The sequence below is a fragment of the Falco biarmicus genome, chromosome 8 (assembly GCF_023638135.1).
Source record: "Falco biarmicus isolate bFalBia1 chromosome 8, bFalBia1.pri, whole genome shotgun sequence".
NCBI classification, from domain to species: Eukaryota; Metazoa; Chordata; class Aves; order Falconiformes; family Falconidae; genus Falco; species Falco biarmicus.
The window spans coordinates 10,207,275-10,220,112 of NC_079295.1; the positions used below are offsets into that span (position 1 = coordinate 10,207,275).

Consider the following 12,838-nt stretch of genomic DNA (forward strand, 5'->3'; position numbering starts at 1 on the left):
CTGCTGAAAAAGCATGGGTGTTCCCCTTGGAGCAAGGTAGCTAGGCCAATTTACATCAGTCTCAGAAACTGGATCAGTGTATTTGCTCTCTAGGAGGGCACAAATGTAGCCAAGAAAAATTGTGGTTTCTACGCAAAATATAGCAACTATATCTGACTGCTACTATTGTGGACAGGTTTTCATTTTTAATCACAGTTTTCTAACTCCTTAACAATTACCATTTGACGTTTCCTGTAATACTCTTCTTTTCGTTTGACACAGCTTGAAAAGTAACCATGAATTCTCTCTTGACCCTTTCCTTGTAGCACAGCGAGGGCACCAGAGCCTCACGTGCATCAACCACAGCACGTCAAACAAAAGCAAGCTAACTCCTCAACAGCTGGCAGCCACTGCCCTGATCCAGAACCCAGTGGGCAGGTCTGCGACTGTTGTGCCATCGGGAAGGGGCTGGTGCCCACGCTACCCATGCAGTTGCCAGCCTCTGCTTGCTGGGAGATAAGAGAAGATGCATTGGATGCTGCTGCAGACCCAGGTCAGATGAATAATCCTCATGCAGAAGGAGTCCCTTGGACGTCACTGGTGGCTGCGATGAGTCAGAGATCAGAGAAGGAGGCTTTTCTGGAAGGAACGCCCAGTGGTGGCTTGGCCCTCATGAAATCAGAGCCTTTGACTTGCAAACTGAGCTGGCTCGGCACTGGCACACTGCGCGTCAGCTGCAGCGTGTTCCCCAGCCGCTGCTCAGACACAGCCTGAGGAGCTGATGGGGGGCATTATTTACTCCCTGGGATTTGCAGTCTTTTCTGTATGCGGTAAGAGCTAGGCGGGGATGGCATGGAAAGCACGCTGGTAATTTTTGTTCAGAAGCCAGAAACAGGGCAAGTGCACTGACATGAGCTAATGAGACTCAGGAATAGTGAAGCAATATTGAACCAGGGCTCTTCCACCCGTGTCTCCTGACATTTCCCACGTATGGCAATCAGACAAGAAAGTGCAATTCAAAGTGCTATTTTGCAAATAGCAAAGCCTGCAGGCCTGATCCTGCAAAGTGCAGATGGTTTCCCAAGAAGTGCTGGGTGCCGACAGTGCTCGGCGTGGGAAGTGGTGGCCCCAAAAGCATCTAACCCGAGTAGCATTTGAATCCCATCCTGGACCTGACAACCTACCCAGGCTAGGGTGAGAGCTGAGTGGGAAGGATGTTTCCCATTTCTGCTATTCCTTTCCCACTCAAATGGGGAGGAAAAGTTAAAGTTGCAAACACTTTTTAGTTTGAATAAAAATCAGAGCAGGTTGTCTGAAATAATTAATTGAACAAAATTCATTTCTGTCTTCCCGGTTTGAAAAGTTCCGAATTATAAAATAAAGATCTATATCCAAAACCATGTCACCCCTGCCACCCTCCCAGATTTGCACCAGTTTGTTTTGAAAGCATTAAAATGGGGCACCTGATCATTTCAAGGTTTTTTCCTGACCTTTTTAAACGTACAAACAGCGAGTTTGCTATAATTGGCCTTTTTCCCAGGGATGTTTCAGTGAGTCAGCGTTTTCTGACCAACATACTCCCATCTTCTTCAAAGAGTCTCAACTGGCTGCAGTGAAAAAAGCCTGAGCTTTGAAAGGTCAGGGAGAACTTTGTGTGCTCATCTTCACACAGACCCATTTCTCTCAACAGATCCTGCACAGGACATCAGTCCTTTTCTCTTTGCTACACCAGGTCCTGCTGCACTTAATTCTAACGAATGCGAGCTTCCCTACCAGCACTACCTGGCACAAAACATTTTTAACTGGGACAAAAATGTGACTTAGTTGATGATAGATAGTGACTTAGATTAGCTATTAGGAAGGAATTCTTTGCTGTGAGGGTGGTGAGACACTGGCCCAGGCTGCCCAGAGCAGCTGTGGCTGCCCCATCCCTGGCAGTGTTCAAGGCCAGGCTGGATGGGGCTGTGAGCAACCTGGGCTGGTGGAAGGTGGCCCTGCCCGTGGCAGGGCAACAGGAACTTGGTCATCTTTAAGGTCTCTTCCAACCCAAACCGTTCTGTGATTCTATGATCTTTTGTGCAAGAATAAGGTTAAATCATACATACAATTAGATCCCATACACCCTGAGTTCATTGCAGACAGGGCAGATATCAAACTCTGTTTGTTAGGTAGGACTGCCACTCTGTGGTGTTTTCCATACTGTTTTGAAGGGTTTATAGTCTGATTTTTTTAGTTTCTACCATGAGCACATTCTGATTTCTATGGTTTTGAGTTTCAAGAACTTGTGTACAAAAATAAATGATAAGGAATACAGACATGCCTACACAGGGTTGCTAAGAGTGACCATGCTTTGCAACGAGACCCACGTAGTGCATACCTACCCCCCAAAGGATGGGTTCCTTCAGCCCAGCAGAGAAGCAGTATTTCCTCAGGACACAGAAGTTAGGAGGACCACGGGGCCATAGCTGCCTTTGCTAACGACCTACTGTATCACCTGGGGTGCATCACTGCCCTCCTCCCTGCCTCCTCTCCTGCCCAGTCCTTATTTCAGGTGTGAACTCTGCATCTCAAAGCTCTACACATGAAGGCTCCCTGGTGGCTTAGTGCTTCTGGAGACGAAAATTGTAAGAGGTAAGAATGCAGTGACAGCTTTTCCTGTGGAGGGAGAGAACACATACATACTGCTAAAGAAAACAGGACATGAGATTCTCCTCTGGTTCTGATGCCACATGGCAAAGACTGGCCACATCCACACCACCCAGCACTTCTCCCTGGACCTCCTCCAGACCCCAGGAGGTTCCCCTCTTCACCCTAAGGCGTAATTATTTTGTGCGCCTTTCTTTGGACTGCTTGAGCTAACAAGACAACAGCCCTACAGTCCAGTGGGGTGATGATTCCTTAGCATCAAGGGTGCCGTACGTGCCTCAGGGTTGGGGTGAAGACACAGCTAGGCTGTGGAGCACACCAAGCCTGCTACAACGGCACTGGCTGACTGCTGTGACTTAGGTGTGCCACCCATTACAAAATGCTGACAATCAGGGTCCCAAGGATGAGTTCTCTGCCCAGCCCTCTTTTATTTAGCTGTACCAATATGGCCAGAGGTGCAAGGAACTGAACCACACCAACCCAACAAGACAAAGCAAAGAAATCAAGATCCTCCCCTCTTTTCCACTGGGCTTTTATTTGCTGATGACCAAGCCTAAGCTCTTCAGTCTTAGGTATTAATTCAGATAAACATTGCAGAAGAGTTTTCTAAACACAGAAAGCAAGAAATTAACCCCCCAGCCAGCCAAGCTCTTTGCAGCCTGTGCAGCAGGAACTGAGGCAAGAGAAGCCTCATGCTGCAGGAGCCATGCCTTGGTGCTGAGCTTGTAGACCTGCACTCAGAGCTGAAAGCACCCATGAAAAGCCAGAGCAGGAAGACAGCTAACTGAGAGAGAGAGGGGTGGGCCAAGGGAGGGGAAGGAAATGGATGCTGATGCTTATGGGCCGAAGAGCATCCCTGGAGAACGGGGACCAGCAATATCTGATGGCAGTCTTGGCGCTGTACCAGCCTCAAAGCTGTCCTACAGGAACTTTCTGCAGGCAACACAGCACCACCACTGTCACACAGCAGTATTGCCACCACATAAAAATTTTTTTCACCCTCACCCAACACCCACAAAAAATTGTGGGTCCCTCTGGACAAACAGTTCCACCAAACCTGCACTTATTTTCATTCTGCCCATCAGATTCACTCCATCAGAAAATCAGGGACAGAGAAGAAGAAAAACGCACCTTAAAAATTCTTTCTAGCCCCTCCAGCCAAACTGATTGGTGAGCTTGCAAGTGTACCAGGCTAGGATGATGCAATACCCAGAATGAGATTACTGCCCTCATTTCCTTTGCAGAGGTGTGTAGGTGTAGCAAAGACAGAAGGCTGCGGCTGAAATTGAGGACCCTATCAAAGAAGCAGAGAGGACGGAGATGTAGAAAAGGTGGAGGGAAGGAAAGGAAGCAGGAGGAGAAAACTTCTAAGTGCCTTTTTAAATTCTGTTTTCTCAGACTTGCTTAGCTCTAATCTTTAATTCATATTTTCATTAGTCTCTTTGCTCTGTAAAGTCTGCATTTCGTGTAAAAGGACCAGCTCAAACATCAATTATTTGACATAAGTCAACCCCTTGTTAAAGTCCTCTACTCTACATACATGTAGGCTCCAATAAAAGAAGCATTAAACATTCATTAAATTAGAAATACATGAAGACAGTGTCTGCCACTCTTCTCATACAGATATGCTTAATAATCCCAACCTTCTAGAGCAGCAAAAGCAAACCCATCTCTAATCCTTTTAGAAAGCCTGACCATGCAAAACACCCCAGCCTCCTGCAGTTTGCCTGTGAGTCACCCAGAGATATGAGCTCTTGCAGGTCAGATCCTCAGCTGGAGTAAATCAGAGTGAAACACCACTGCCAGCATTACACCAAGTGACACAGACTCAGGATTTGGCTTAGGCTTCTCTTGCAGCAAAAAGGTTTACAGCAATGCAACTGAATAATCATGTCACTTTTGGTCTTTTAAGTTACACCAAGAATCTGATCAGTGGGGGATAGCAAGACCACTTCTGCTTTAATTTCAGTGCTGCCTGGGCTGCTGGTGTACTGCAAAAGGAACTTGTTTTCCCAACCTGAACCTAGGAACTTTTTCCCCCAAAAAAACCCAAACCCATCCCCCTCCTCTACAATATACTATCATGATGGTAGTGGATCTTGAGCTACCACTGTCATAGGCTTGTGCACACAAATTTCAGCAACATTTTCCCAAGGGGAAACAATCACTGATGAGAAGATGCTTCTTCAAAACTATTTTTGAGTTTAAAGAGCAATGCAGACCATGTAATGTGTTTCCCACATCTCTGTGAGCTGTGTCCACTTAATGATTTGGAACAAGTCGCATCCAACAAACGGCTCCTCATAATCCTTCCCGACCCTTCTCTTTAGGGAGCCCGTAGACATTCATTTTGAACTACACTGGGGGGGGGGGGGGGGGGGGGCGGGGTATGTGAAGCATGGAAACATGGTTAGGACCTGGGGTAAAAATTCAGGACAGCGGCTTTCAGCTCCTGCCTGGCCTTTGGCTGTCTGGCAGTCTTCTCCTGCCTTGTTTAATAAACTACCATTTTCTTGCTTCCTGGGCAGAGGAAGGGACCACGAATGCTTGGGAAGCTGACCTGTGAGTGTGCAGACGAACACATCGGGTCAAACGGGGCTGCTATCCTGCTGGCTCCCTACCACAGCACTCTTTGAATTGAGCTTTTCCCAGCAGCATCCCTGTCACTCTGATGCTACACAGTCCAGCAGCTACCGCTTTGTGTGAGCACCGAGCTGTGTGACAGAGTTAATCACATTAAGTGCTGTTCAGTTCATGTCTTTTTTTGTTCTCTAAAGACTTTTCCTCTCTCTTGCCTCTTTTAGTCTATCCTTCTTCTAAACACCAGGCGGTGGCAGATTCAACTCAGCCATCCTTGATGCTATCCACCACCACCACCTCCTGATTTTGGAAGATTTAATGTCTATATACCTTTCCAAAGCTTTTCACTGTTATTAGATGACTCTTTCAACAGCTGTGTCCACAGGGAGCAGGTCACAGTCTTGAGTCAGGGGGGCATTTAAGCACCTGGATAATCCAGCTGCCTGAGATTTCCAAAGGCAATGGAGGGGCTAGCTATTGACAGATGCTTATGTACCTAACTCTCATCAGCAAGTTCAGCATCTACATGCCTTCAACCATTTGGCCCAAAGTAATGGAGGTGAACGAGCTCCACTGAAAATCAATTTCAGTGAAATGACTTCTTTTTTCAAAGAACAGTAAAGCAAGTTCTGAAGTACTTTGTCAGGATGGTGACCGCCTGGCCCAAATATACCGCCTTGTTTTCAATCTTGATCTTCTACCGGATTTTAAATCAATCATTTTTTTCCTCTGTTGGTAGTCAAATCACTCCTTTAATTGAGCTAATAGGGCATCACAGTTTACACTCCTTCTGGTAAACACAAAGAACATTAGCCGACAATCAAAAACGCATCCTTTGCAGTCTCACAAATTTTCTTCTGTATTCAGCCTTCCAAACCCGTTGATTTACACAGCTGGCCACAAAGCCTTGGTGCGTTGAGTTCTGTCATCGCAATGTTAAGTTGGCTTCTGCAGGTTCTGCAAAAATGGAAGACGGCTCCTGATTTGGGGTGGCATCTCTGCATCAGCACAGCAGTGCTAAGGAGGCAGCTGCGAAACACCCACCAGCCCCCACATTGCCTGAAGACGAGCAGGTCCTTCTCGTGACCCCTCAGCCTGACATCTGAATGGGGGGAGAGTGGTGGAGTCAAAACTTGGCTGGTTGCCATGAATACTTCATCCACCAAGAACGAAGGGTGATGCGGCTACGCTATGCTACCGGCTTCGGTCTCCGGGGCCTATGGAGAGGATCGTGGAGTCCAGCAAAGTCCAGCATGGGGGATACATCATCTTCTTGGCTGGTCACATTCAACTTGCATCTGCACAATCAATCAGCATATTGCATAGACTTTGACTGAAGGGGTTTTAACTGCAATCTTAAAATCTGGCCATTTCAGGAATTCCTGAAATAAATTAGAAGAGGAATTTTATTTAGTTGTTTTTTCCTAAAGGAATTTCCCCATGGCTTCAAACCACTGTTTTCCATAAAGTAAATGAATATGAAGTCTTCTCTCATCCTCTTGCCACATTTTCTGTGTCACCTTTATCCTGCAACAGCTGTATATAATCGAATGGCAGACAAAACATCCTCTCCCCAAAACCTTCCTTTTTTTTCTCAAACTTTTAGTAATTTTTATCCACAATTCATTGATTTTTTTGTACTGATCATGGTAGGAGCAGATGCTTTCCAAAACAATGACCTGGAGATTCAATGATCCATATCTTGCAGATAAATAACAAGCTATATTTATGCAGTAAAGCACAGGTAACTTAATATCCAGGCACTGGATTATTCAATATTAAAATCTTGGCACATTTCAAGATAGCCGATAATTTGGAACAACAGAGACCATGTGGCAAAGTTCTTTTTGTCACTATTGGTTAACAACATGCACTGTTAATCTATTACCTTTGCCGAAAATACAATAAATAATTTACATTTATATGGAGCCTTTTGTTCTCCAAAATCCCAAAAGGTTTTCCAAAATAAACACATCACATTGCCTCTCTGAGACAACACTTGGGCATTGATTTGGTTGTCTCTCTGATTCAGAAGAAAGAGCCCAGTTCATTGACTGCATCACCAATACCTCATTCTGTGGCATCCAGATTTTCCTGATAAGTCTACCTACACAAACGGTAATCAGTATTAACCCTGCTTAATGTATAAATGTAATTGAAGTTCCTGAACCAACTTCCACCCAGCACCTGGCTGGGCAGGATGGGAACAGCCTGGCCTGGGGGCTGCCTGCCCATGTGGCAGCACCAATTCTTCCTGTTGTCCACAGCAGAGCTTTTCCAAAGGGACACCCCTTCGGCCCTTGGAGACTTCCAAAAATCATCTGCTTAGAAAAAAGGCATTTCTACCGAGCCCTTGCTAGGAAAAGGCAGCCTCGAAGGTCAGCCCCTGGGTGTTACTCTACACAGTGGCGTGCGGAATTCACTCAGGGACACATGTAATGAATATTTGTTTGCTAAAGGAAAGGCTGCTCTCAGCTTCGACAGGCTGGGAGAATCCTCAGGGGTTTTCTGGGCAAAACATGCGGCGTTACAGAAGGAACAGGCTGGGGTGCAGAATGCTTATTTCAAATTAACTCAAACAGAGAAATAATGAACAGCAAGTTTATATTCTCAGTAAATTAAGAGAGAAGCTTAGGTAAAATGTGGCTTTATATGCATGGAAATAAATTATTATTTACTCGCTTTCGTGCTCATGCCCTCAAAGATGAAGACATTTGTATAGAATTATTAATATTTATAGCATATTACAATGAATACCCATATGAGCTTTCCCTGAATACATGCTATTTTACTGAAGCAAAATCTGTTGAAGGTCAAAGGCATCTTTTACTTGTGCGTAGAGGCCGGGATCAGACTCTGTACTTTGAAATCTGTATCAACTGTGATAATTTAAAACTTTAATTAAAGACTCACTGAAAGATTATCTACAAACATGTCTTCCTGCTGCCCAGTATTTCATCACGAACGTCTCCAGAAGCCCACGCTAACGTGAGTAAGCACGCTTGCCAGGAAGTATTTCATTGTGGACATGTTAGCTTTTATCTGTCTTGTTGGGTAACAAATTCTTTTGTTGAGGATTGGTGGCAACAAAAATTAAATTAAAAGCAAAACCAGTCCCCAAAACAGAAATTTATAATGCTTATTCTGTTCATCCCTCAAGAAAATGGAAGTGCCACAGCAAAGTCTATTTTAGGAATTGCGTTAATGTATGTGTAAATGGGTGAAGGCGCCTTTGAAATGCTCTGAAAAGAATTTCACACTTTAGAGAGGAGAAGAAGTTAACAATTCTATTGTGGCATTTATTAGAATTTTTAAATTAATTTCCCCAACACAGCTGCGCCATAAAATTCCCCATGATGATGGATTTTTGCTAATGTCGAGATTATTTTTGGATAGAATTCTGAAGGAGCACTTTGTGAAATCAGGAAAACACGGGTTGCTGGGAGCCCTGTGCTGCCCTTTTCTTGCCTCCACTCACCTCCAGCCTTTCCCCAAGCAGCTGCGAGGCTGCTAATTTGAAATTGCATCTGTTTTTCCTTCCACAGAGCATCAAATGGGGGACAGATGCACAAGTGTGTAAAGCTGAGCCCCCTCAGAGCAGTGAGCAAAGATCAGCGTGCCACTACCTCAGCATGGCACGGGAGGAAGGACCTCCAAGGCCACCTGGGGACACCCTGCTGGAGCACATCCACTCACCCCCCCAGGAAGGGCATGTTGGGAGCACGTGGTTTCAGCTCTGAACAAACAGCACTGGCGAAGGTGAAACACAATTAATTTATCCCTTTGTGCACAGCAGCAGGTGAGAGTTGTTTGGAGCTGGCAAAGAGGAACCCATTTAATCTGGATCACAGATTAAACCAGATGAAGAGATGAGAGTGATGATACACCAGGGATCCTCGCATCCTTGCGAGACCACATCCAAAGGGTTGAAGGAAATGCAAAGAGCAATCTCACAGAGATACATAAGGAAGGGCTTTAAAAAAACATCCCACCAATAGTGAGGTTCAGCCCCCAGCAATGGATGGACCTACGGGGAGGGACAAACGGAGATTTGGAAATGAAGAGTTCAGAGTCAGGTGAGAAGACCCAGGGAAGTCTGAACACCACCACACAGGCATGTCTACAGCCCTGGACACAGGAGGATGGGACCTGTGGGGGATTTTTGCTTGGAAAGGCTTTGGCGTAAGCAGAGTGGATAGATGTTCTTCCTGAACTGCAGGAGAACTTGGGGGCAGGAGGGATAGCACAGATGGTGGCAGCCACAATTGATTTTAACAGTGCTAGGCAAGTTTTAGATCCCGCAGAGGAGAGAGTTAACAATAGCTGACACACTTTTGTCTGGAGAAGTCACAATGACTAGAAATAACAACTCGGGGCCATAATTCTGTGGTCTGTCAGACTACCAGGGATGTGAAATCCAGTGACCTTTCATCTCCACGACAGAAATACTGTGCAGCACCTGGAGCCATTGTCCTTAAAACACACTCTGACAAGCTGGGTGATGGGACACAAAGGAGGAAATGTCCTCTCCTTCCCTCACCTCCAAATTTTAACCTCCCAGTGAACTCCACCTGCTCTGTGTGTAGTGCGGTATCCTTTGCTGAGCACAGCCGGCTTTGCACGAGCTACAGCATCTAGTGAAGCACAAGATAACAATTCTATTTCTTTTGACAATAAGGAATAAATCTCCAAAGCCACTTGTTCAGACTGCTCTTAAATGATGGTAGAGGAAGAGAAATTGATATTGGCTTTTTATGAATCTTCAGGTCAGGTATGTTAGAATCAACAGATTTTTGCATTAACCTCACTGCTTCACAGCACTTTTGCCCTTGGCATGATATAATTAAGAAAGGCATGAAAATCTATCTGAATGTATCGAGAGGAAATTATTCTCCCATTAGTGGCAGCAACAGCTAAACAAGCAGGCAAGCCACGCTGCTAGCAAAGTGTAGCAAATGATGCAGGGCTGTGTTTTAACCTAAACCAAGGATTTTCCTTACCAAAATTTTAAGGAGTAGCTTTTAAAATGAAGATTTGCACTATGTGTTGTTCTGGGGATTCTGTTGTTCCCCCTGCCCCCCCACCCCCAACAGCTGTATCCTTGAGCTTTTCTGTTTGCCAGTCTAAAATGTTGACCACAGGGACTGAGACTAAGCTAAAATCCTTTCACCACACTGAAACATGGCACGGTAACTGCCTTCACCATTTTGGTAGAAAGCAAAAGCTACTGGTTGGAAAGAAAACCCCCAAATAAATAAATAAATAAATAAAAATAAACAAAAAAAGGTGGGTAGGGGGGTGGGTTCAGTCATTTAAGTGGTTCTGTCAGTTTGTGCTATCTTCATGCACTTGTGGAACTGAGCTTTAATTGACTGGCTGTGCCGGAGAGCTGAAAGATAAATTCTTTGTCTCAGGATGAACAGACAGCGTAAAGCATTGCAATTCTCATTCATTAGGATGTGTCAGAGGGATTCAGAAGGGGAGGAGACACAACAATGTCTGTTACTCTTGCACATGAAGTTCCCAAAAATGTAAGAGGGAGACAAAGGGTGTGAACCACACCAGGCGCCACATCCAAGAGCAGTAACAAAATTTGCTCATCAGATTCCCTGTGAGAACAGAGACTACCTTGACACCTACTTATTTCCATCACTGTGTGAATTATTTGATTTCATTTGTAGGATAAAGCCTTGGCCAGTCAGCTCCAGCTGCAGCAGGCGGAGCAGAAAGCCCTGCCAGCCGAGGGGTCTCACATCTCATCCCTACAGTCAGGCTGGGATGCAAGAAGGGGTTCAGCTCCCCTCCACAGCACCGACCATGTAGGTATGCTCCTTGACCCCAAGGAACAGCTATGCCACCGCACCGCCTCTCCCCTTCACCCACCAGTGGCTCAGAGCTGTGCTGCAAGCCCCGGTCTCCCCGGCCCCATAGACCAGGATCCCCAAGGCATGTAGGATGGTGAAAAATACTTCCCTGCCTAGAACGGGTTTCAGAGAACTTTATATCTGTATCCCCTACAGATGAGTGAAGAAAGAAGTGGAGAAATTTGGCAAAACCATGGAGAAAGCTTCCTGGCTTCTAGCTGAGGGTTGCAATCACTACACCGTGCCTTGAAGCCCCTTCAGCAGGTGGCTCATTTTCCTTCTGTCCCCCTGTCCTCCTACCCATCAGTAGCAGCTGCTTCCTTCCCCTTCCTCCTGGTTATCTGAGCACTCTGTTTCTGAAAGACACTCCTGGTCACCAGGGATGTTGCGGACTGCAACACAGAAAATCACTGACATCCAGAGTCAGGGAGCCTGGTTACAGGGGGAAATGGTCATGGTGGTAAAGGGCTGGTAGGGAAACCCAGCAGCTCCTGGACCTATGTGAAGTCACCTTTGAGTCTGCACTGCTGGGAAGCCAGAGGGATGCTCACAGTTTGGATTCATGTGACGCGAACCAGATGGGAAGGAATTGGTGAGTGCTGCCACCGTAAATGAGGTGGATTCAGCATGGTACCCTATACGTGATGGGAACACAGAGGCCAAACACACACGAGCGGCGTTTGCTCAGGTGTAAATGACTGAGCTATGGTAACAGACACGGCGATGGCCAGTGTTACCCCTCTGAGTCATTAACCCAAGACATCAATCTTCTTGAGTGCGACGGGAAACCTCACACCCAAGCACGGTGGGCCATGTGCAAAGGTGGCGGATAGAGCTGGTTAACATACCTTTTCTCTGAAGTTCATCAACAACAATAACAAAACAATGAAATTTCCTATAAACATTTTCTGCTTTTCAACAGAAACACAAAACTCTAAATGAAAATCTTTCAAAATATTTTAAAGTAAAAATCATGGTTTAATACAAACCTCAGAATTCTAAGTAGTATTTTTTCCTTTTTTCCAGACTTCCAAGTCTTAATTTTGCCAATTCCTTTAATAAGAATATTTTGCATTTCCAATTCTTTGCCTTTTTTCTGTCTTAAAGAGCAGAAAATGTGTTGAAAATGTTATTTCTTTGTAAACATTTTCATTTAGATCCAAAAGCAACCATTAAACTTATCCAGCAGCAGTGATGTATGTAAGAGGAAATATATATATGGATAGTGAATTCTAAACACGAGAAGATGAGTCTAAGTAGCCATTTCTTACATGTTAAGAAAGCCATGAAGAGGTTTATGTGAAGCTGGCTCACCTCTTAACCTGTCTTCATATTTATGTCAGGAGAAAGGTGCTTTTCCAGAGACATATGTGTGTACAGGCTGCAGCACAAGACCAGGGAGACCTTCTCTGGAAACAGATTTATTTTCCAAAGAGGTACTTTCGGTCATCCCAAAACCTGTCTTGAAAGTGTTGCTGAATCAGACTCCAATTCATGAAATCGCTTCAGCAGGATGATGAGGGCCAACACTCCACACACAGACTCCAGCACACAAACTAACGGTGTTACAGGCTTGGTGGGTGTCTTACTGGCCCCAGTGGAAGTTTTGCCATTAATTTTGGTGAGTCTTCCCCTGGTTTTAGCTAATAACCACTGTTTCCTTAATTTAGGGACAAAGACTCTCTCTTTTCTTCTATACTTGATTTCATGTTAGACTAATTATGAGAAAAAAAGCAAAGACATGAAACTACTATCACTGATATTGGGAC

General features: G+C 45.2%; 1 protein-coding gene across 2 annotated transcripts in view; it reads right to left on the bottom strand.

Moving 5' to 3' along the window:
* VWC2L (von Willebrand factor C domain containing 2 like) overlaps positions 1–12,838 on the bottom strand; it is a 55,222-nt gene that overhangs the window by 20,535 nt on the left and 21,849 nt on the right. Inside the window, exon 4 of one of the 2 annotated variants that reach the window (XM_056350168.1) lies at positions 5,040–6,587. The exons of the other annotated variant lie outside the window; for it this stretch is intronic. Within the exon in view, the coding sequence (XP_056206143.1) occupies positions 6,562–6,587 (26 nt within the window). The 3' untranslated portion in view covers positions 5,040–6,561. Of the gene's footprint in view, positions 1–5,039; positions 6,588–12,838 lie in introns of those variants that run through there. 2 annotated transcript variants of the gene reach the window in all.